Source organism: Nannobrachium achirus, assembly GCF_963921795.1.
Source record: "Nannobrachium achirus genome assembly, chromosome: 11".
Classification (NCBI taxonomy): domain Eukaryota; kingdom Metazoa; phylum Chordata; class Actinopteri; order Myctophiformes; family Myctophidae; genus Nannobrachium; species Nannobrachium achirus.
In genome coordinates, this window is record NC_137820.1 from 35,715,656 (window position 1) to 35,741,131 (window position 25,476).

At 41.2% G+C, this 25,476-nt stretch overlaps 1 protein-coding gene across 1 annotated transcript in view; it reads left to right on the forward strand.

The window, feature by feature from the left end:
• Nucleotides 1-13,626, forward strand: part of LOC308293556 (solute carrier family 45 member 3) — an 82,556-nt gene extending 68,930 nt beyond the window's left edge. Inside the window, exons 5-8 of the mRNA XM_080736128.1 lie at nucleotides 1,682-1,923; nucleotides 2,513-2,685; nucleotides 11,207-11,472; nucleotides 12,902-13,626. Of these exons, the coding sequence (XP_080592254.1) occupies nucleotides 1,682-1,923; nucleotides 2,513-2,685; nucleotides 11,207-11,472; nucleotides 12,902-13,342 (1,122 nt within the window). The 3' untranslated portion in view covers nucleotides 13,343-13,626. The remainder of the gene's footprint in view (nucleotides 1-1,681; nucleotides 1,924-2,512; nucleotides 2,686-11,206; nucleotides 11,473-12,901) is intronic.
• The last annotated feature ends 11,850 nt before the right edge of the window (nucleotides 13,627-25,476 follow it).

Consider the following 25,476-nt stretch of genomic DNA (forward strand, 5'->3'; position numbering starts at 1 on the left):
TGCTGTTACGCCACATCTCCAGTATTCACTTGATTATGCTTGGTTCAGTGTGGTATCAAGTAAGGAAAATAGCCGACCTCCAAGCTCACAACGTGTCGCAGCGCGAAGCGTTGTGAGCTTGGAAGTCTGCTATTTTCAATATTTTCACCCTGAAGGTAGGGCTGTTCGATTTGGCCTACAAGTAAAATCCAGATTTATTTATCAGAAAAGTCGATTTTCGACTTCGATTTACATTCTTTGGTAAAAAGAATATATTGTTTCAAAACTTAATTAAAATTTTCATTTTACATAAAATGTAGTGTTTTAGGAGGAACAGGCTGTAGACTTTTTGCCCCGTGCAGGGCTCTAATGAGCGGGATCCGTACCAGAATTAGTAATTACCCTAATTCAAATCAATTTGATGATTTTTTCTTTTTTTTAAAACCCTAATCCTAATCACATGAATTTCAACTGATATTTGTGGCATGAGTACGTGAACACAGAACACCAATATTATGCGGCGATAAGGTGTAACAGATCTCAGTTCATCAGGGTAGTAAATGACAAGGATAGGGAACAGTTTACAGTTTATTCTGTAGAATAATACACATAGTAGACAACGTGTCTTTCAGAGTCAGCTTTATTGTCACATCACAGGTTTACAGAAGTAAAGAAGTGGGTGAAATTTATTTTTGTGCGTCGTTCCCAGTCTTTGGACTACCATTGCTTATTACAGAAAGCCCAACTTAAATGAGCTATTCTTAATCACAATTAGATCCTAAAACAAAACTCCAGTGTTTTCAGAGCACAACTTATCTCTGCCTAACAGGAACAGATCTGCTCCACAAATTGCACATTGGGTCTTGGCTAGCCTCTCAAGCAAGACAGCTACAGAGAGTCTGTAACTACGCCCTCCCGAAAGTCACGCACGGGAAGCTGTTGACGTTCTATTTTAAACCATCTTTAAAATATATTTTTGAATTTCCCGATTTTTGCTAAGCAGCGAGCTAGATAGGCTTCGACGTATTTGATTAATTTACGCTACGGCAAAGATGGAAGTTGGAGGGGGGGAAAGGTGGACAGTCCTCTCTAAGTTTTTGCACATCTTCGGTGCTTCTGTTGTACAAGAATGTATGATGGAAGTCATTGAGAATCGAGGTCGGCGTAGACAACTTTTCTCTTGTGACTTTTTATTTTGTACATTTACTTAAAGGAGCTATAGTCAACCTTTTCATTGTAGGGCCGACACTTTGTTTACATCCTAGTCTGACTATAGACTAGAATGTAAACAAAGTCTGACAATGGCCAAAATGATTATTTTATCATTATTTTACGCTTTTTGTGGTCATTTTTGAATAGAAACACATATGTGAAGCTTATTTTTTTATAAAATATTTTCGAAACATTATTTTTATTTTAGCATCCGTTTTTCAAGAAAAGGTTGACTATAGCTCCTTTAAGTACTGCACTTTTACTTTTGGTACTTAAAGTCCATTTTGATGCCAATACCTTTGTACTTTTACTAAAGTAAATCTTTAATTCCGGACTGTTACTTTTAACAGAGTATTGTTACATTGCAGTATCGATACTGCAATGTAACAATACTTAAGTAAAACATTTGATTACTTTTTCCACCTTTTTTTTTGGTTTTGAATAGATTTAATTTTTATTTTATTGTATAATTTGTCTTGAATCCCTGCAGGTGTCTGAGGAGCCGTCGTGTGGCGGCGGCAGCTTGTCTGGGGTTTCGGGCTCGGGGTCTCTCCTGGAGTCTAGCGGCCTGGTGGGGGTGGGCTCCCTGGAGGGGGCGGGGCGCTGCGGCGTGCCCCTGCCCCTCCCCCGCTCCTGCTGCTACCTGCTGAAGTGCAAGCTGAGGCTGTTGAAGGCAGGACCCCTGCTGTGTCTGCTGAGGACCTGCTGGTCCATGACACCAGCCATCTACAGGTACGGTTAAAGATGTCTTTCCACTGCACTGATTTCTCCCCGACACGGCGCGTTGGAGGAAAGCGTCTGCTGCCGACAAGCTCCCGACGGCAGCAGTTCAGCTGCCTGACAGCAGCTTGTCGCTAAAGGGGTCCATTTGGTTCCAGTTGAACACCAAAATATAGGCCAATACTGAGAGAGATTCCATATAGTTTAATTGTTTGACAGCACTATCATCAGTGTATTTTGTATTTGTGTCGATTTGTGTTTTCAGATATTTAACCACTTAATAACCAATAATTAATTAACTTGATCTTTCCTTACTTAGTAGGCCTTTTTCCCCTCTACACCAAACCTCTTTGCCAGAAAATTGCTGATCTACAAGATCTGCTGATCTCACAACGCCTCGCAGCATGGACGCCTCGCATGGACGCTAGGGTTCAAGTGATTAATATAAAAAAGGAGAAAAGAAAGTTTCTATCACACAAAGAATCGGAGGACCCCCTGTAGAGTAACTCTGAGGACCCCCTGTTGAACACCCCTGGTTTAGAACCAGAATTGCTAAGCAGAACCGGAATGTGAACTGACCATCTCCTGTGTGTCTCTCCAGGTGCTACTGCCATGTTCCCAGGGTGATGCGGCAGCTGTGCGTGGCCCAGCTCTGCAGCTGGATGGCCGTCATGTCCTTCATGCTGTTCTACACAGACTTTGTGGGGGAGGGGCTCTACGAGGGCGTTCCCAGCGCCTTGCCGGGGAGCGCCGACAGACAGAGATACGATGAAGGTAAGGTTCCCACACACTGGGTCTGGGTCAAGACGCGGTTTCTGTTACCTACATTAAAAAAAATATATATACAATATTTCAAAAGGTTTTAAAAAATGGAAAGCATTTTGCCATAAATGCAAATTTCCAAAGAAAAAGACAAAACAAAAATTAAGAAGTACTGAAAATAGCAGTTCTACAAGCTCACAATGTCGACGTGTTGCTTGAAGATCTGCTATTTCCACTAGTTTAGACCCCAGCGAGACACAGAATTTCTCTTTTGGTTCTCAAGCTAAAAAGATTTTCTTTCATTGAAATAAGTGTTCTCTCGATATTCTGATAGTAATCATTGCTACAGACTAGAGTGTTTGTTCAGTAACGGAGGTCTTTAAACATTCTCTCGGGAGAGAGAATTCTCCCGTTCGGATTGAAATGTGGTGGCCCACCTGAAAAAGTATTTTCCGAAAGTCGACAAAGGAAGCTGTCCTCTGTTCCGTTTCCACCCGACAGAGACGATTATGTTGTGTCTTCATGTCCAGCGCTGTGCCTCACAGCTGGCCAGGATGCCTGTACATTCCTGGGTCACAGGACTCTGCAGGCAGACACCAGGCCTGTCCCTCTGTCTGCTTCACTGACATCCGACCTCAGACAGACTGTTAGTATAGTCTAGTTCAGGGGTTCCCAATTTTTTTGTCTGAGGGCACCCCATAAATATGTTTTTAATCCGAGGCACCCCTACATTATAATTTTCACTCCCAGCACGTTATATTTATAGCATATCGTCGTTGTCGGGTGGAAAACTTGTATGTCCAAAACCGTTCGTTTTGTATTTATTGTCTATACAATGTACTAAACTAGTGAAAACAGCAGACCTACAAGCACACAATGCCTCGCATCGCGTTTCCATTGAAAGTAATTGAGAAAATCTCTCAAGATGACACCACCTGTCCATTGAATCCATCGAAGGGTTTTTCAAGCTATGTACAATGTAGTTGGGGGTACCTGCTTCTTCTCACTCTCAGCTAAGGTCCTTGGTCTGAGAAACATTGAAGACCCCTGCTGTAGAAAGGCTGCATAGCCCTGTGTGATGATGAGGAGCAAAAGAAGCAGTGGTGGTGTGTCTAAATATAGGCTGAACTTCACATGGACTGAGCCAACACAGCGGGATTCACGCCATTGGTGCCACATCCAATACAGCCAGCCTAGTGCCAAGTGATCCTCCATTTGAAGAATTTACTTAATTTGACGTAATTTGATCACAGAGGCCCTCGAAGAGAGAGAGCAGAGGGCGGACTAAGTTTACGGACCAGAGGTTGTGCTAGGATTTTAACACAGTGTCACAGTGTCTGGAATGATTAAAATGTACCGGACATCTGATAAAAAATAACGCACATAATAATTGTGTATGCATTTTCCTACTTATATTGATCCCAAAAGAACCCAGCAGCCCTCATAGCTTAGAGTGGAGCCCATAAGTCTATCACTTTTACACTATTTGTTGCAGTCAAAAGATATTTATTTTTCATGAATGTGTTACTAGTTGTCATAACTAACACATCCATGCCTTAAAGACAAAAAGATTCTAGTTCCATTCCTTTGTAACCAAACAATGGAATGCACAGCTGCCGCATCGTTTGGCCTTCATCAGGGTCCGCCGGACCCTGATGAAGGCCAAACGAGGGCGAAACGCATTGGTCGTTTCTTTTATTGCTGCTATGAGCTAAATAAATGTGTTTTTCTACTTTGAATTGAACGGAGTTGCCTTGGATTTTTTCTAAGTTCCCCACCTCATCAGTGCACTTGGTTTGGTTACAATGGAATGGAACTAGAATCTTTTTGTCTTTATCTATATACCCTCTCCAAAGAGCACCTGTTTTTCATCCTATTGTATTACTCACGGACCCACGCAGCGCTTCTGCTACTTTTATTCACATCCATGCCTTGGTTGTCCCACACCAGCCGCCACAGTCTTGTAAATCATGTTTTGGGGTGAGTGGCAAAACACAAATCACTTTTGACAGCAACAAAGAGCGTAAAAGCGATAGGCTTATGGGCTCCACTCTAAGCTATGAGGGCAGCTGGGTTCTGCTGGTCAAACTGGACAACATGGGGCATTTCTGCCTAATAGACCCAATGGACAGTCTTTTTGGATCAATATAAGTAGGAACATGAGCCTGGATGTTATTAAGGGTGGAGTTGTCTTTTAAGGTTGATAGATTCATCTGGCCAGAAATGAATGTGGTCCGGATGTCCGGAGAAAATGTAATTTTTCGGTCTTGGCTTTAAAGAAACATGGACATACTGGATATCTGAGGAAAGAGAGTGAAATGGGTTTTACAAGTTTTTTTTTTGTTAAGGTTAAAGCACTATATTGTGCTAATAATCATTGCTATATGGAGAGTTTGTTCAGTAACAGGGTCTCTCCGACTTTAATAAACAGAACATACATTTTCCGGTAGTTTGCAAAATGTCAGCCAATCAGGAGAGAGTACCCATTTATCAGCTTAATATTGTACCAGTGTGTTCCAGTTCCAATTGTGTCTGTTCTTTCTTTGTGTCATCACAATTTCACTCGTTTAATCTGTAGACGGGAAGCAAATGCATTTTCCTGTTGAGGATAATTATTTGATCCAATCAGCATAGAGAACTCATACAGGATGGAGGATGAAATTGGAAATGATGAAACAAAACAAAACAAGAATATCAAATTGAATCTGATAAACGTGTTCTTTCCTGATTGAATGAAATTGGTGAAAATGTATTTCCTGTTTATTAAAGAGTTGGGAGGAGAGGCAGGGAGTCCCCTGTTACTGAACAAACACTAAAGCAATGATTACTATCACAATATACAGCAAACCTTTTGTTTGAACCCAAAAATATCACTTACATCAACTTTAATTTGACATAATCTGATCACGGAGGTTTGTGGAGAGAGAGCAGGAGGTGGGGAAGCGGAGTTAACGGAACCTCTGGGATATCTGGGGAAATGGAGTTAAAGTTAAAGGCCCTTAGTACTGAATTCTTGTTGTCTTTTTCTATTTCACTCTCTCTCTCCATCTTTACTCTACCGCTCTCTTTCTTGCCCTTGTTATCTTAACCTTTCAAACGTTGTGTTTATACTATTTTCAGATTTTCAACTGTGTTGCAAGCCCATGTAACACGTTTAAAATGTCATTTAGATGGGCATGCACGTTGGGCAAGACCTATAGCTACTCACCAGTTAAGAGTGGGGTGGCTCAGAGTAGATGACAGAGTACAGCATCTTGCAATGGGCCTGGTGTACAAGATACACTACACCACTAAGATACCCATGTACCTGACAAAATACTTTGAAAACGTTAAAGATGTCCACAATTACAACACCAGAGGCAGCGCCACAGATCACGTTCAACCCAGAGTCAGCTCAAACAAAGGGTAAAACTCGTTCTTCTGCTATACTACCAAAATGTGGAACGCCTTACCAAAGTCCTTAACACAATTAGTGCCTCTTAATCTGAAAGTTGCTTGGTGCCTCGGTGCCACGCAGTTTCCTCCATAGGCCGCCGCTATTATTTTGAAGGGCTGGAAGGGGGTTGTTTTTGTTTTTTTGGATTATCACTTGACGGCAACGATTACGTCATCTAGTCACATGACAGTGTGGGACAAGAAGAGGAAGATGGCTGCGCCCTGCCTTGTGCCTTGTTTACATTTAGATCTGCTGCAAAATGTCTCAAAATGGCTATTTTGTTTAAATGAAGTTTCTTTATGGGCCTCTCCATTGACTTAACATTGAGGAGCTTCACTTCGCGTGCACGCCCAACGTGCGTTGTAAACAAATCGCCGACATTACCGATGCAGGCGGGACCGGAGCGACATTAAGTAAGTAATAATATCTTTACTGTATATACAGTAAGATTCACAGTCCTCACCGTCAACGGCGCCATGGTATTAACCCTTTCAATGACGGTGAGCGCCGTCAACAGCAGCAGAACAGTTAAAGGAGTGTAAATCCCTAACATCCTTTAAAATCTACTGGACTGATGCTAGTTTCTTGTTTTACCTGTGATATTGAGGCACCCAGTCTAATGAGGCTACTACACTATCTCTGCAGTCTATGCATGTGTTTGTTTACCTTGCATATTGTAGTCATTCTGGACAAGAGCGTCTGTTAAATGCTTAAATTGTAAATATATCGTCCATTATTTCACTTTTTTCTGTATCTTCAACAATGCAGTTGATTTGCTTTCCTCTATAAGTGAGCATGTTTAAAGGTTTTTGAAATGTTTCAAAAATAGGTGATGTTAGGCTATTTTCTTTTAATTGCCCGTAATAGGTTAAATAAAAAGTTAATTTTAATGCGTGAAACCAAGTTTTTCTAATCAATTTTGTCCTTTTTTGGCTAATAACGGCTCAAATGTATCAGTAAATGGCGGTCTATGAAAGTGGTCCTCAAAGTGGGGTCCCCCAAGGGTTCCTATATGGGTGTTCCAGGGGGACTCGTACCCGGTCCGCAGTCAAATACTTATTAATCTGGGGGTCCTTGACATGAGAAGGTTCGAAAAACGCTGCTCTAGGACAGTGGTTCTCAACCTTTTCAGGCCGCGACCCCCAAAATAATCATATTTCAACTGGGGACCCCCCCAACCTGACGAGCACTATGAGTTGAGACATTACATTTTTTATAACATGGTTCTGTTGCGAAAATAGCAGATCTACATGCTCACAACGCCTCGCAACGTGAGGCGTTGCATGTAGATCTGCTATTTTCACAATTTCTGCCTCTACTATTTGAAAATGTTGCCAATGTTTAATTTGTCATTTTAGAGGTATTAAAAAGTCCTTAAATTGTCACTTTAGAAATGTGCAGATGCCCTCTATACACTTTTTTTTATATAGGGTTTGTTTACTTTTGAGTGAGAAAACAATGTTGTACATTAAGTTAATCATCTGGGGACCCCTCAAAATAATTTGGTTGAGAACACAGGTTGAGAACAGGCTTGAGGCTGGTTCCCTCTGCCTCTGGCCTCCTGTTTTTTCTCGCTTTTGCTTTCTTTAACCCACATTCTTTACCCTCCTTTCATTCGGTTTTCTCTCTCCCTTTCCCTCTCATTCTGTTCTCTCTCTCTTCACCCTTTCCTCTGCGTCTTCACCCTGTCCTCTGCTTTTCCCTCCCTTCCTCTGTTACCACATCCCACTCTCCCTCTCTCTCCCTCCCTCCCTCCCTCTCTCTCTCTCCCTCCCTCTCCCTCTCCCTCTCCCTCTCCCTCTCCCTCTCCCTCTCTCTCCCCCAACCTCGAGGAATGTCACACTCACAAAGAATGAATGTCAAGGCATCCGTACACAAAGAGCATGTTCATTCAGGTCAGGTAGACAGGGCTGCTTAATCTTATTACACTGTCATTACGCCATCACACTCACAGCCTCCTGCTACAGAACAGGTGTTCCAAGCCATGGGTCGCGGACCCGTTTGTTAAAATATCCCATTTGATGGTTGGTTTGTTTGTGTTCCTCGTTGAATAAAAGAATACCGAAAAAGTTACTTTTTTCAATGGATTTTCAGAAATCTCCAAAGAAAGAAACTGCTGTAATTGAAATAAAAAGAAAGGCTTTACGTGATTTGTAAGTGATTTTGAGAGACTATAAAACTAAAAATCCTTTTTGTGTCTCAAGCTCAACATCTTTAGAAAACATTCGCTACCAGAATAGAGATGCCAGGGTTTGTGTGGTTAATCTCGCACTGCAAAAAAACCTTGTATCTCCAAGATTCAATTTTGTAAATTTTTTCGCAAAGCCCTGCTTCATCATACAAGGCCATCGCACAAAAGTAGTGAAAACAGCCAACCCACAAGTAGATCGGCTGTTTTCACTAATTTAAATCATTTTTAAAATGATAATGCAAAACGAACGGTTTTGGAGATACAAGGTTTTCACCCGACAACGATGATTTGAATGTTGCGGTATCCACTATCCATCCATAGTAATATCCATTAGTTACATTTCTATAAATAGACATATAAGGTAATATGCATTAGTTACATTTCTACTAATAGACATACTGTAAGGGGAAGAATGTGTGTTTTCCCAGTGTTAAAGTGTTAAAGTACCAAAAGTAAAAAAAAACTCATTATGCAGAATGCCACATTTCACAAGTTCAATATGTGTTAAAATAGTTTTTAAATATCTACAAGCTCACAACTTGTCGCATCACAACGGTGTATAATCAGATAAATCTCCAAAGTAAGTACTAACTAAAGTTTTCAAATAAATGTAGTGGAGATGTAGCCTCTGAGATGTGGTGGAGTAGAAGTAAAAGTATTGAAAATTGGGAAATACAGTAAAGCAAAACATACTTCAAAAAAGGTGCATAATCCTTAGATACTTTCCACCATTCATGGGCTCCGGTAATGTTTGCAAAGTGGGCAGAGTAGCTCTGCTTTCAAACTGTAACACGATCCCCATCCTCCTTTTCACATGAGAGATTAACTGGCCCGCCATTGAACCCCTGACCCATTATGCTCACAATAACCAGGCTCTGATATTTGGGGCTGATAGCGGCAAAATGATACAAATACAGGTGTCCAGTTCTGTGGCTGACCTCCCATGGGGCTTTTGTTTAGATTAAAGGGATTTTGTGTGAGAACGAGACGGAATAAGTCAACAGAACAAACTTAGTATAAATGAAGAACTAATATCTCACACTTGAGGAGTTGGGGCCATTGAACTCTGTACCAGTGTTTTGACTTTAGTTCCAGTCATACTCTTTTGAATACATGTAGTTTTAGTTAAGTTTTAGTTGATAGTTGATTTAGTTGATATTGTGTATTTTTGATGGCGTCGTAATGCCCGATTTTACAGTTATTTGCATGCTGAAAATAGCCGATCTACAAGCTAGTTCTACTATTTTCAGAGCGCAACACACAAGCACAACCAAATATAAAATGACTTGTCTTTTAGTTCGTCTGGATCTCAGTTCAGTTTTAGTTTAGTTTAGTTTTTGTTTGTTGACAAAATTGTCAATATATTTAGCCTTAGTTTTAGTCATCATAGTTTAGTTTTCGTCAGTGAAAAAAAAAGGTAGTCAACGAAAGATTTCCGCCATATTTTTGGTAGACGAAATTGACACTGCTCTGTGAGGTGGATGAGACGTCGTGCAGATGCTTGGTGGCCAGACACACACCAGATCAGTATACAGTGTGAATATGTCATGTTATGATGACTCATCTGGGCTTCATGTGGGTCAAGGCTTTCCTCCGAGGGCCTCGGTCGGTACAGTCCGGGCCAAACGCGACCGTCTGGCCACAGTGCCACGCCTGGTGAGCAGCGTCCAAACATATGGCTCTGAGCAAACAGCAGTGTTTTTAGGTTAACCACATGAACCCTAGCGTCCCTATTCTTGGGCCAAACATTCGTCTAAAATAGCCGGCCTTCGAGCTTGTAGATATACAGTACAGTAGGGTGTTTTCACAAAGACATTTGGTGTAGATGGAAAACACGAACAGAGAGCCCTGGTTACCACGGGCGTCACAAGGGAGGGGAAAAGTGGGACTGAGTTACCAGGGCCCAAGGTGGAGGGGCCTTAATTATTTTATACTTTAGCTATTGAAAAATAGCAGATATACAAGCTCACAACGCTGCACTCATTTAACCATTTGAACCGTCAATACTTAAGTGCCACCCGTTCACCACTAGAGGGCGCCCCAGGTGCCATAGAAAATCCCATAGAGATATGCTGGTATATGCAGAAGCCCTGCAGCCATGACTTGCCTGAACACTTTCCTTTGTGCATGTACAGGAAGAGGATGAAGTTAGCTTGAAGTTAGCTATTGGCTACCAAGCATTTTAGAAGCCTTATTTTTGTGAACTTAGCCATGATTAAACCTTGCACACCTCATGCATGGGAAAAAAACAGAGAAGAATGAGCTCTAAAAAATCCAATGCAATCCTGGATTGCATTGGAGTGGATTTGTGCAGTTTGTTCACAGCTTTCAAACAAAAAAATCCGATTGGAAATCCGTTCAGGCATTCTTGAGATAATCGCCATTATGTTTTACATGTTATGTAAACAAACATGGCTGCCCTGTATGTTAGATTGGGTTGTATGGGGGTGGAACATGCAAAATCGCGATTGAAATCATGTTCACTAGATTTGATGGGGTCCAAAAAAAAAATAAAAAAAAATGTTTTTTCAATTTTTTTCAATTTTTTTTTTTTTCTTTTTTCAAAAACCGAACATGTTCGGTTTTGGCATATGTAATACGTTTTAAAAAACCGAACATGTTCGGTTTTGGCACTGGATGAGTTAATTTCACTCTGTACTTGTTCTGCTCTTTTTCCCCTCTACACCAAACCTCTTTCCCGAAAACAGGCGTTGTGACCTTGTAGATCTGCTATTTTTGGCTACAGTTCTCAGAATATGGATGCTAGGGTTCAGGTGGTTAATATAAAATGTTCTCTATCACGCAAAGATTTGGAGGACCCCCTGTAGTAACTCTGAGGACCCCCTGGGGCTCCTGGACCCCCTGTTGAAGACCCTTGACTTATCCTATCATGTTATATGTTGCAGGTATCCGTATGGGCAGCCTGGGCCTGTTCCTGCAGTGTGCTACCTCAACCTTCTTCTCCCTGGCCATGAGCCGCCTGGTGGGGCGCTTCGGCTCGCGCCGGGTCTACCTGAGCAGCATGGTCAGCTTCACGGCCTCGGCGCTGGTCATCTGCCTCTCCAAGAGCGTGGTGCTGGTCACGCTCATGTCCGCCCTGACAGGCTACGCCTACGCCACGCTGCAGACCCTGCCCTACACGCTCACCTGCCACTACCACAAGGAGAAAGAGGTCAGGGGAGGAGGGAAGCCCTTATAGCAGGGGTCGGCAATTAGATCTGGCCTCGGGCCAATTTATTTCTATTTCCACTATCATTGTTCTTCTTTAAGTATAACGTTGTCAAATATGTCAGTAGTTTCTTTGTATGTTTTTAGGTTATGTGTCATATCTACCATGTGCAACTTCAAAGCCTAAAACAGAAATGTAATTGTCAACGACAAAAACACAATTAAATCGTTAATCTCTATTATTTGAGTGACAATTAATCGTCATGTAAAATGTCATGATCGTGACAGCCCTAACTTGAACCCTACTCTACTCTGGGGGGGTGAACATTCAACAGAAATAGCGATCTACAAGCTCACAGCGAGTCGGGAACATATACGTACGCTTGTGGATCAGCAGAGATATTTAGTACAGAGCTCTTGGGAATCGGGTCAGCTACGTCTAGGTTTCAAGTGGTTAACTCATACAGCCGTCACACTGCGATTGTTGTCCTACTGAAATAGCAGATCTATAATCTGGTACATCATGTATGTTTGGCCCGTGACACCGGTGTGAAGGGAGGCATACATCAAGGCATCAAGCTTCATGCTTCATCCATGTACGGTCACACATACAGTATGTGTCTGAAGCCGAGTAGCTAACGCATTTACTTGAGTACTGTACTTTCACTCTGCTGCATTTCAAATAGAAATATTGTACTTTTGACTCCTCTACATTTTTAGGAAGGCAGTCTTCGGCCCCCGAAATGACAAAAATATATTATTAATCAACCGCTTAAGCCCTATTTTAAATATAGTTAAAATACCAGATCTACAAGCTCACAATGTGCTGCTTGTACCACTCATTGTCAGTCATTTCTTTGTATATTTAAGTTATTTGTCGTTATGTGCCTCGTGCAAATTTTTATTTGCAAAGCCTGAATCGCAAACAGAAATGTATTTTGAATTTGATGTGTTCCATAATGTTCAAAGCCAAGTCCACAGTGAAAGCATTAATCGGGAGTATTTGTATGACAATTAATCATCAACTAGTAATCCATAATCACAACGATTCTATGTCTTCTAAATCCTTCTTCTAAATCAGTGGTTCTCAAACCTTTTCATGTCAAGGACCCCCACAATTACATGTATTTGGCCGCGGACCAGGCTCTACAAGCTCACAACGTTGCGCTGGTACCACTCATTGTCGGTCATTTCTTTGTATATTTAAGTTATTTGTCGTTATGTGCCTTGTGCACATTTTTATTTGCAAAGCCTGAATCGCAAACAGAAATGTATTTTTAGTTTTATGTGTTCCAATGTTCAAAGCCAAGTTCACAGTGAAACCATTAATCTGGAGTATTTGTATGACAATTAATCATCAGCTAATAATCCATAACCACGACAGGTCCTCGTCCACACTGTGCTAACAAACCTGTTCATATCCATATTTCCAGGTGTATATGCCAAAAAGGAAAAGCAAAAGCAAACATAAAAACGGTCTGCCCGCCAAGAGAGACTCCATGCTGCTGCTGACTCCGGCGGTGGAGGAGGGCGCGCTGAACCACAAGCTGGCAGGTGCCAACGGCCACGCCTACTACGGCCCGGACAGTTCGGAGCACTACCCCCCCGCTGCGGGGGCGTCGCCCGGGGGCGAGGATGATGACGACGTGCCGGAGGCGGGCTTTGAGCCACGCGGCGTGGGCCTGGACTTCGCCATCCTGGACAGCACGTTCCTCCTCTCTCAGGTGTTCCCCACGCTCTTCATGGGCATGATCGTGCAGTTCGCCCAGTCCGTCACCGCCTACATCGCCTGCTCCGCCTTCTTCGGCGCTGTCGCCATCTACCTGGCCAATCAGATCGTCTTCGACCAAAAGGACCTGAAGAGTTGGACCTGATTTTGTGTTGACGACGGAACTCGAGAGTCGAGGGATTATGGAATTTTATTTTTTTATTTTTTATTTTTTCGTCCAGCTTGTTGTTTGGATGTGACTCTGCCTACAACACCCACAATGCACTACGATTCCCCACAAATGCCTTGTCACTTCAGTTTCGCTGGTGTTGCTTTTCAATGCTGTCGGCCAGAAACCACTCATCTGTGTGTTCATGTCTTTTTTTCTTTCATAAATTAATGCCCTACTTCTTCATCCTACAACAGTGTCACACAAAATTAGCAAAAAATAGCCAATCTACATGCTCAAAAACATGTCGCATTGTGACGTGTGTTGAGCTTGTAGATCTGCTGTTCTTGCTATTTTGGAATTTGAATCGTGAAAGTAACAGTTTTGTACATAATGAGATTTCCACCCGACAGCTGTGTGTGTGTGTGTGTGTGTGTGTGTGTGTGTGTGTGTGTGTGTGTGTGTGTGTGTGTGTGTGTGTGTGTGTGTGTGTGTGTGTGTGTGTGTGTGTGTGTGTGTGTGTGTGTGTGTGTGTGTGTGTGTGTGTGTGTGTGTGTGTGTGCGCGCGCGCGCACGTCTATTACCACTTGAACCCCAGCATATTCTGGGGGGAACATTAGCCAAAAATAGCAGATCTATAGATTGGCAATTTTTGCCAAAAAGATTTGTTATAGACAGAAAAAAGAGGTCCCAGTTACAGAGCCAACTCATGTCCAGTTTACTGTGTCTAGTAGTGGGTTTAAATGATGAATTTGTGACAGCATATGCAAACTCAGCAGTATAGGCAGTTACTTTGAGTGATGGTTTACCTGCACTGCCTCCTAGTGCTCCGATTGTGCATTGCATGGGACTGAAGAGTACAGTGTAAATCTATTCTAAAGCTTTACAGCATCAGATTCTTCCTCTCTCAGCTGTACTGACGTGCCCACCTTCCTCCTCCTCCTCTTCCTCAGGTACAACACATTCACTGTACAACTGAACACAGATTTACTTTACAATTCAATTCTTAACTCCCTGCTGTTGAGGTTAAGCCTAATTTGTAGTCTGCAGTACCATGATGTTGCTTGCAGAAAATCCTTTACCTTCGGCACTATCGTGTGACATACCCTAATTTTAAGTTGGTGTAAGTTAGATTTTTTTTTCTTTCTTTTTATAAAGCTCTTTATTGTGATAGTAATCATTGCTACAGTATAGAGTGTATGTCTTGATTTCTTGATCTATCAAGTCAACTTAATTCAAGTGACAGATGCCAAAAAGAGGGCGTTTGTGATTTTTGTTTATATATATATATATATATATATATATATATATATATATATATATATATATTTTAAATATTTTAATTATATTTTTTAAGGGCATGTCTTGTGGTCTACTTGCACAGCCTTTGTGATCTACTGGTAGATCACGATCTACCTTTTGGGCACCCCTGGTCTATAGAATGATTACTATCACAATATAGAGCTATTTTACACTTATTAAAACATATATACATTACTTACACCTCCTTTAAGCTTCACTGTTCCATGATGCTCCAGTCCTCTGTGTCCATGAAGTCCAGTCCAGTAACACTTGCTATGCATCCTATATGTCTATGATGCCTTATTGTAATGTATTATAATCTGCTTATAGCACTGTATAATTATAGTTATGAGAACTCAATGCTCATAATGCTTTATAACAATAATCACATTATAAAGCCTTCTACGACTTATAAGGTCAATTATTACAGTATATTTGTCTCTATATTCTGTTAAAGCAACAGATTTCCACTTATAATGACCGTATAATGCATTAGATTATAATGCATTATAAGTATGTTTATAATGCCTTATAGACATGGGATGCATAGTGGATCTACAAGTTCACAACGCAATGCATTGTGACACGTTGTGAACATGTATATCTACTATTTTCACTATTTTGGAAATGTGGGGCTTATTTATTTAATTTATTCTTTTCTTAAATGACACCTCTGTGTCAGGGCCTTCATACTCTACAAGTTGCTGTTTCTCCCCTGTGTGATGAACACTATGACTGTACATATCGTGTATATTACTGATACATATTTACGTATGTCCCTATGGGAATTTTCTTATGCGAACTTTTATGCTTTGTCACGTGATCACGCCGCGAGCCGAATGTATAGTGGATCTTCAAGCCGACAACTTGTTGCATCCACAGTGCATTGTGGACTTGTAGATCGGCTATGTTCAGCATGCGACGAAGTGAAAATGGGGCTTTAGTGTAGTTGTGGTGTTTTATTATTTTTATGGAACAAAGCTAGGGATTGGCAAATTACAGCCCACCATTGAGATGTCATGAGCCTAGATAAGTAGTTCTCAAAAAGTGGTCTGTGGACCCCTTGAGGGGGTTCCAGGGGGTCCCCAGAAAACTCAGTGACTATAGCATCGACATCAGTTTAACCTCTGTAACCCTATAGGTATACATCGGCTATTTGAAAATAGCTGATCAAGCTCAGCTACCAACATTGAAAAATGTTGTCAAAGTGCAAAATGTTCTTATCAATTTGTATATTTATATTTGAGACCGTTTAACTTATAAGCAAGCAAATCAAAACAATAAAAAAGAACTATGTGATAGCTATTTATTAAGTAGACCTACATTCAACTTAAAAAAAAGAACATTCAACTTTAATTCTACAATGAACAAGCAAACAAAATGTGCTTACAAGTAGATCACTTAGAATTTTAGAAAATAGCGGTGCCAAGTTGAAAGTGGTTAGAAATCTGGGACATGTCATACAAAAATAGTCAAATAATGTCTGTTACATATTATTGACCAGACCAATACATCGGTAGGACTCTAGAAAATAAATTGCTTGTCTCGACTCTCACACAAAATAGGTAAATGTAAACCCCAGAAAATGAGCCACTTTTCAGGTGCTTCAGAGTGGAAACGCTCCCTCTCTCTTGCACCCAAAGACAAACTAACATGTATCCACACTTATTTAATAATGGCAACTTCACGCAGGGAAGTGATTTAAATGTGTTTTGCATTTAACCTCAAATTCTGTTCTGTTCTTTAATGCAGATGTATTCCACCAGATGAATCTGATCTTACTGTAGTTCGGCAGTGCATCTCAATCCATGTGGTCCCATTTGAATATAAAGCTTTCACTAATTATTTTTTTAAATTGGGCTTGAAAAGGAGAAATTCTCTGGCCAAGTTTCACAGGACGCAGAAATTAACTCATAAATAGCACCGCTCACTTCACACTAGGTGGGATTTTTTTTTAATGTATAATGGCCGCTGAACTCAATACCACACCGCTATCCAATCACAGACTCGGAGCACCTGGCTCATATCAATCTGTCCAATCAAAGACTCGGAGCACCTGGCTCATATCAATCTGTCCAATCAAAGACTTTGGAGCACCTGGCTCATATCGAACTGTCCAATCAAAGACTCGGAGCACCTGGCTCATATCGATCTGTCCAATCAGAGACTCAGAGCACCTGGCTCATATTGATCTGTGCTACTTCCTCTGCTTTTGCCGTATCCAACATGGCAGCCATGTAAACTCTCTCTCACACACACACACACACACACACCTACACACGTCATTTATAGCTAAGTGATAGGCTACACTCAGGAACATTTTTGACCGTGTTGCATGGGACGCACCTGGTATAATAATTAATGGACTCATGTCTTTACCGCAATCAATGTTTGAAAAGTATGTCATATATGACATTCTCATTGTGTTCATTCATCACTCATTGAGAGCGAGAGAGAGAATGAGGAAGATAAATGACAAGTCGAGAGATGATCGGAGCGATCTATGATGCGTAAAGTATTCAACACACAAAGCTTTGTCATGCTAGTCTTACTCACCATCCAAACCTATTTGTTTTCTTTAGACGTAGATCTCCAAATAGTCAATGTATAGCCTAGCTTAAAGTGGTTAACCTCGGAATCCCCTTAAGGATTCCTGAACTTTAAGATCTCCATCTCCGTCCAGGTGGCTTTATAGTGAAGTGACCGTTGAGGGGCTGATAAGTCATTTGCTATTGTGAATGCTGCTACTGTACTTGACTGAATACTGTATTAGTTCAAAAGATTTAAACAGCACGGAGCACAGTACAGTGAAACGTTTAAGGCTAAAAGGATAAAACAAAGACTTGTTTCCATTGTGGTCCCTTGTATTCAATTCATCAACAAAGCATAGAATATAAATACATGTCATCAACAAATATAAACGGCTGTTACAGAGGAGGAAACTGACAAACGGCTGCAGTGCATGACCTCTCATTTGAATGGGAATGCATGTCTTAACATGGGGGTGACGATGGCTCATCCATGTGTGTGAGAGTTTAGGTGTGGGAATGCAAGTTGTTTTCTAGGCAGTGTGGCCACATAAATTGTCAGCAGACTCCATTGACCATATTCACACGGCAGCCATCTTGCCATTAAGTCAATGAATGAAATGCCACCCTAGTTGCTGTGTCTCAAGTCCTTAAATCAAATTATATTTCCTAGTTCCTATTTCCTGTCTCCTATTTATTGTCAATGGGTGGGAACATACAAGGAAATAGGAAAGAAGTATAGGAAATAGGATCTAATTTAAGGACTTGAGACGCAGCTTATGTAGGTAGGCCTACAGTTTTCAATGCAAACTTCAAACATGGCCGCCAGGTGAATATAGTCTATGTCTAAAACTAGCAGAGGAGTTCTGCCCTGTGTGGTATTAAAATACAGTAAAATTAATGTATTACTATAGAGCAACCCAGCGCACCCTGCAACAAGACTAACTTAAAGAGGTGGTGCCATAGTTTTGTACTTTTTCTGTTTTTCATGTGTCTAGGAGGTTGAAAGTACTTCATTAGACCCCCTTATGTGTTTTTCTTTTAGAAATGATTATTCTCTTAGTATTTGTTTGTTTTCTCTTGGAGGCTGCCACCTTGTGGTGAAAAGTGTCAGTAAAAAAACACAGATAAGATGACATCACAGAATCAACTCCTCCCCTATTTACCATTCACCCAACACTGTGGGGTGTGGCTATATCAGCTGGGTCACCACCCACCATGCCATCCATGCATACGTAATGAACTGGGGGTGTGTCCACATAAAAACCCAATTCTAACTCTTTCTGTATACTTTTTTGGAAAAAAATCTTCCTCCTAGTATAATCATAATACCTGATAATCATGTTTTAGAGGGGGGGAAATCATGGCACCACCTCTTTAATGTCGTATACACATATCATCTCTGTCCGGTGGAATCTTCATTTGTCCAAAACCCTTACTTTTCTGGATTCAAATTCAAAAATTGCAGATCTACAAGCTCAAAGTGTACCGCTTTGCGCCACGTTTCGGGGCCTGCAGATCTGCAACCTTCGATGCTTTTTTTGTGACGCTGTAGTATGATCAAGTAGGTCATTCATTTACGAGAAAAACACAAAAGGTCAATTTATGGAGATGAGGTTTCTGCCTGGCAGTAACAATATACTACCAGTAGGGGCAGCGATTCATAACCTGTTGGTTGTTGTGAGGATATTGCAAAGTGGGCCCCAAATAATTAGCAAAAAAAAAAAAAAAAGAATAATAATTATGATAAAGGTTTTAAAAAGATATTATTTTACCTTTAAAATCTTGGGGGAAAAAAAGTAGAAAATAGGATCTTAAAGTATGACACAATTGGTTCTATTGATCCGAGTGTGGTCTTTGAGATCTTCAAGTGGGCCATGATCCAGAACAAAGGTTAGGACACCGGTCATCAAAGTGCCTCTCACCCTTCAAGATATCTGTTGTACATAATATACATTTATTTATTCTGTTTTTATTTTTTATTTTATTGTTTTTTACTCCGAATTGTAAGCACATCAAATATTGGCCTTTTTTTGGGCATCAGTCATAGCCAGGTGCAAGGACGAGGCGATTTCTGTGAAAAATATAAATTATTTGTATAAACATGTAAAATGACCGCTATTGCTCAAGGCTGTAATTTATTTTAATATTTTACACCGTTTACTGTAGCTTTGATAACGAGGCTTGAAATTGACCGCTGGCCTATTCCCAGTAATTAATAATAATAATAAAAATAAAGTGTAAACATAGTTTATGACAGTCAACAAAAACGGATTCCAGTTGACCTCGAATAGCATCTGCTGATTTATAAGCTCACAATGTGTCGCACCCGCCAGGGCATTCACGAACAGTGATTTTTAGTATTCGAATTATTCAACCTCAAAGTATTTGAATAGTCGAATATTCGACAGGACTGTCCAAACTGTCAAATATTAAGCAAGCAAGAGGCGAACATTGTGATCTACATGCTCACAACGCCTCGCATTGTGAGTATGTAGATCGGCTATTTTCACAATATTTATCTGTGGAACCGAGTCACATTAAATGTAATACCTACAATTCCAAGTGCTTGTCAGGATGGGGGTCCCCAGTTCAAATGTGTTTATTTTGGGTGTCACAACCTAAAAAGGTTTGAGAACCCCTGGTATAGAGCATCAACAAATTCATCCATCAGGGGCATTGACAAAAAAAAGAAAAAGCGAATATTCGACTTCGGTGAACAACGTCGAATAGTGACTTTGATATTCGAATATTCGAATATTTGGTGAATGCCCTAGCACCTGCACGACTCAGGCTTCAACGATTTTCGTATTTTATTTATTTTCTGCTGGTTGAAATGCAGGCAATAAGCTGTATTTGTTGTCTCTTCTGCTTGACCTGGATCATAACCACTTATTTCTCTTGATGTTGATTTAGTTACTTATTTTACAGCTGGTCATTGTGAATGTACAGTAGGCCTACAGTACAGTCACATCCACCTGGCATCTTGTTTTGGCCGAAATATTGCCGTCTAATTTTTACAGACTGTAAAAGTGCCTATATAATGTCAAGGCCCCAAAAACTGCTCTCTCTTTCTTTCTATCTCTCTCTCTCACACACACACACACACACACACACACACACACACACACACACACACACACACACACACACACACTAGGGCATTACTGAATTTCCCCCTTGGGATAATAAAGGTATCTATCTATCTATCTATGTAACGACTTGTGATTTTTGCAAGTCGACTCGACTCAGTAAAAAGTTGAGTTGAAGTCGACTATCATTTCATGACGTCATCACATCACACACGACACCCTAAATTATTTGCTTGTGGGGGTCCCCAGATGATTAACTTAATGTGAAACATTGTTTTCTCACTCAACAGTAAACAAACCAACATAAAGTTTAAGTGAATAGAGGGTATCTTCACATTTCTAAAGTGCCAATTTAAGGACTTTTTAATACCTCTAAAATTACAAATTAAACATGGGCCAAATTGTCAAATATTAGAGGCAGAAATTGTGCAAATAGCAGATCTATATGCTCACAACGCCTCCCATCGCGAGGCGTTGTGAGCATGTAGATTTGCTATTTTCACAATAGAAAGTCTTTTTTTTTTTCAACTTTCGACTTTCTCTGGTGGGAGTCGACTGAGTCGACTTGTCGACTTTTTCGTTAATCCCCTAACACACATACACACACACACGCGCGCACACACACACACACACTCTTACTCTCTCTCTCACACACACACACAGATCATGTTCAGGGATATTTTCTCATATTACGACAGTCTTTCTAGGACATTACGGTCACCTGCCTAACAGTATATCAATGCCATTTTCATCCATTACAGAAAGATGTATTTTATTTTCCTTGTGTATATTTGTGTAAGATTGTCTATAATTGTGCAGTTACCAAATAGATTTTATACAAAATAAACTGCATTATAAATACGTTGCTTCTGTTGCCTAGTCATTTCTTAAGAGCACATTTTATGTTATGTTTATCCCCAAAATGAGTGTTTTTTTGCAGCAATGTGTAATGTGTGTCATTTGAAAGAATTCTAGCCTATACACTGTATTTGGCCCAAAATGTGTTAAATACATGTAGATGTAATATAACATCAACTAAAATAAATATTTGTGTTCTCTGGGGCTTTTCTGGTTAGCGCTGGGGAGGAAGGAGACTAGACAATATTATATTCTGTGCCAAAACAACCCCATGGTGTTTAAAACAAACGTGGAAATAGCGCCATCGTCTGGACAACTTTAGGAACGCTGCACTGGCTGTGTCCCACTCCCACTGCCACTGACGTATGGGCCAAGCTGCTAGTGGCATTATCTGTTACATGGAAAAGATGAGAGCCTGAGGGCTTTTCATGTCGCTGGGGAATGGCATGCTAGCAATGCAGTGCCACTGCCACAGGCCTATCCATTCCTGTTTGCTTCCCGCAAGCCTCAAGAATACATACACTCCAGGCATGGTGTTAATTGTACAAGAATGAAATATGATTTAGAACTCCAGAGAGCAAAATGAGGCGTTTGCTGTGGGAGGGGAGGGGGGGGGATAAAAGAAAGTTCTTGAAATTGTAATAGCAGCAGTTAGGTAGGCTATAGGAAGTGTCACCGCAAAGCAAAAGCCACCCCTCTCCGGTGACAAGTGACCTGTTTTTACACGGTCCCTCTTTTCTAAATAAGGACATGTCAAAGACATATGACCACCGACCCAATTTGGGAGCCCCGGCTGCCAAAGTGTCCCATCATATGAGCCAGACAAAGTGACAAGTACACTGTCAAATGCAACTCCTGCAGAGTGGTGGTACCCAATGGTACCCTCCTGGGTCCATTTGATACCCCTTTTCTTTCTTTATTTTTTTTCAAACACTCAGAGTTGCGTGTGTATTCCCAGCTGAACTCTCCACACACTTGGCATTGCAGAAGATCCTCTCCACCAGTACTCAAGTAAAAGTAGGCCTATCAATAGCCTATACTGCAATGTAAATACTCTGTTATAACTTAACAAGTAGAAGTCCCATATTCAAAATGTACTTCCTTGGGCCAGACGAGGTATCGGTACCACTGAGTTAGCAAAACCTTACCTACTGTATACTAAATTGTTGTTTGGGTCAATATAAGTACATTTAAATATGATAGCCTTTCCATAGGAGTAGCTTTATATGTTTTTTGGACATTTTGATATTTTCCTCTATAGGCGGATTTTCATTCATGCATATCTTGGTATTGGATCATGTTCAGGACATATTGCATTTTTTTTTTTCTTTTTTTTTTTTTTAGGGGACACTTGAGCTTTAAGCCCTTTTGTGAATATGTATGATAATTACAGTGGTCACTGGAGCTCTTCAAAACTTTAAAGGCCCACTTCACCTCTGGGACAACCAGATCTTAAAAGAAAACTCAGGATTGTGTTGATCATGTCCCAAACAACAATAAAATAAGATCTGGTTGTCCCAGAGGTGAAGCGGGCCTTTAATAACCCAATTTTTCCCACAATTTCCGTCTAAACCATATATTTTCTTTTAGTTCTGTGGCATCAAGAAACATCAGAGACACAAAACACAACAACTAGAATACTGACATGACCCTAAGGATTCAGGAAATGTATATCATTCTGAGGTGGTCATTTTCAGCCTTATCTTAAACAAACACTTTTTATTAGAAAAAGACAGGTCAATATGCCTATATGAAAGAATACCACTAAACCTCCCGAAACATTGATACAAATAGTCAGAGATCCACAGGCCCAAAAGCTCAAGGAATAGGTTTGAACCTGTGATGTCATGCCATATTTTTTATTTCTGTTTTATCTATTAGTTTGGTCATTAAGGTCCACAGAATGAGAGGTTGCTCTGCCGGAAACATTGCGAAAAAAGGTTATGGCCATTTATATTTCGCAAACGATTGGTAAATGGTTTGTTCTTGTCCCAGCTGGATTATGGGGACACCATTTATAGGTTTGCTTGTGCCTCCACTTTGGCCAAATTGGATCCCCTTTATCATGCAGCTCTGAGATTCATAACAAATTCGCCTTTCAGGACTCATCACTGCATGTTGTATGCTGCAGTTGATTGGTCTTCATTGACATCTCGCAGGTTACAACATTGGTTGAATTTTGTATACAAAGCGTTACTTGGGGAGCTTCCTTTTTACATTTCCTCCAAATTTGTACTGGTCAAGAATGGGCTAAATCTCAGATCAAATGCCTGGTTACGCTGTGTAGTACCTGCATTTACATCTGAGGGAGGCAAAAAGCCTCTCCTTTTTTGGCCCCTGGTCATGGAATGACCTTCAGTCCAGACTCAAATTGGCTGTGTTAATTCCCTTGAGAAGTTTTAAGAGAATCACTCTTGATAGATCTACAAACGCTTGCACTTGTTCAGACCTGTAATTAATTTGCTCTGTTGATCTCTTCCTTTGGGTACATTGGGCACACTGTGCGTGCCGTGTACTGCTACCTGTGAATTGCTTATTATTTAGTATACATTTTTTATTTTTGTATTTCTTAGGTATCTGTTTGTGTATCATGGATGTTCTATTTTTTGTTGTGATGTCTTGTATGTAAGCAAGGATTGTGTCATTTTTTATTTCTGCCTCTTGGCCAGGTCACACTCGAAAAAGAGATCATGTCTCAATATGTTTTTATCTGGTTAAATAAAGGTTAAATAAAAATAAAAATATTCACTGTCCCATATAAAAAAAGGGGGGGGGGGTCAAAATAGGGGTTCTTCATGATTCTGAATCCATTGCAAGCACTTGTTAGCCTAGTTCCAGACCATGAATTGCTAGCCACACCCCTTTAAATTTTTATTTTGGCGATTCAGGGGTCTAGAATTGCTGTCATTGAAGAGGCTTTCCTCGTTCGAAAATCCGTACGGCGAATCAGCGTCGTGAATCAGCGTCTTGTGATCAGCGTGGGTGGGGCTTTCCCAGAACTCATGTGCGTTTCCAAGTAAACGTACCGCACATCGCGTCGCAGTAATATGCGATCGTATCGATCTCGCTATGAAACACCAGTAGCAGGCATGTTATGTTGTGTTTGATTCCTAGTTCGTAGTGCTCCTATTCTGCCTGTTTCTTTGGTTAGCAAGTAGCAAGCAACATGCTAGCCACTAGTAGCCGGGGTCCGCTCACTATACCGACGGGCCGCTGTTCCGACTAGCGTCGGCAGGTTAGTTACTCGTCACGGTTACTGAGGTTAAGTTTAGGGTTCGGGGTAGAGTTAGGGTTAGTTTTAGTGTCGGAATACCGGCCCGTCGGCACACTGATGCGGACCCCCACTAGCCAACCACATAACAACGCTATGTCATCTGCTTTGCTACTGTTGTGTTGGTCAGACGGTGAACCAATCGCAGAAGACTGCCTCTTTGGCAACGCCCATCCCAGAAATCGCCTTGGAGAGCAAGTTCAGACTGAATAGGCCTATTGGAGTGAAACAAAATGTCAATTCAGGCTGAGTGTCAGGCTAACCATGTGCATCTCTAAAATGGAAAAACTCTCTTTGGTTAGTAAACAACTGTCTTTAGGCTCATCCAATATGCTCTTCACTATACAAAATGCAATGCCTCAACTCTTAGTGCTCGTCAGGTTGGGGGGTTCCCAGTTAAAATTTGATTATTTGGGGGGTCGCGGCCTAAAAAGGTTGAGAACCACTATAACAGATCATTGGGCGGCAGTGGCTCAGGAGGTAGAGTGGCAACTTGAATCAACAATACTTGAGTAAATCCTGGTCCCCACCAGAATCAATTTAGGTACATTATTATAATACAATGTTACATGTTTCTGGCTTTGCAACTTCTCTCATCATCAGGTTATTCCTCTTCTTCTTTCTTCTTCTTCGTCATCATCATCACCATATCATCCTCCTCCTCCGCCCCTTATGATTGGACGGTGATCTCATGATGCGATGGCATCATTCATGGGCAAGGTGAACTGTTTGTGTGAATGGTGGTGGTGGCGGCTGGTGGGCTATGCTCCTTCACACACAGAGAGAGAGAGAGAGAGAGAGAGAGGTGGTAATCACCTCAACCTGCTCCCAAAATACCCCCCTCCACCTCCTCCTCTCCCTCAGTCCCTCTCTCTCCGCCAGCCAGCAGAGGCATGCCGAAGCCATCAGCAAAACAAGACGGCTCCTGCAGCGGCGGATATTTTTAGGGTCATTAATTCGTGTGTGTGTGTGTGTGTGTGTGTGTGTGTGTGTGCGCGCGTGCGTGTGCGTGTGTGCGTGTGACACCACGTGCCCCCCCTCCTCGCCCCCCCCGCCGAGGAGGTGCACGGTGCGCGGGGG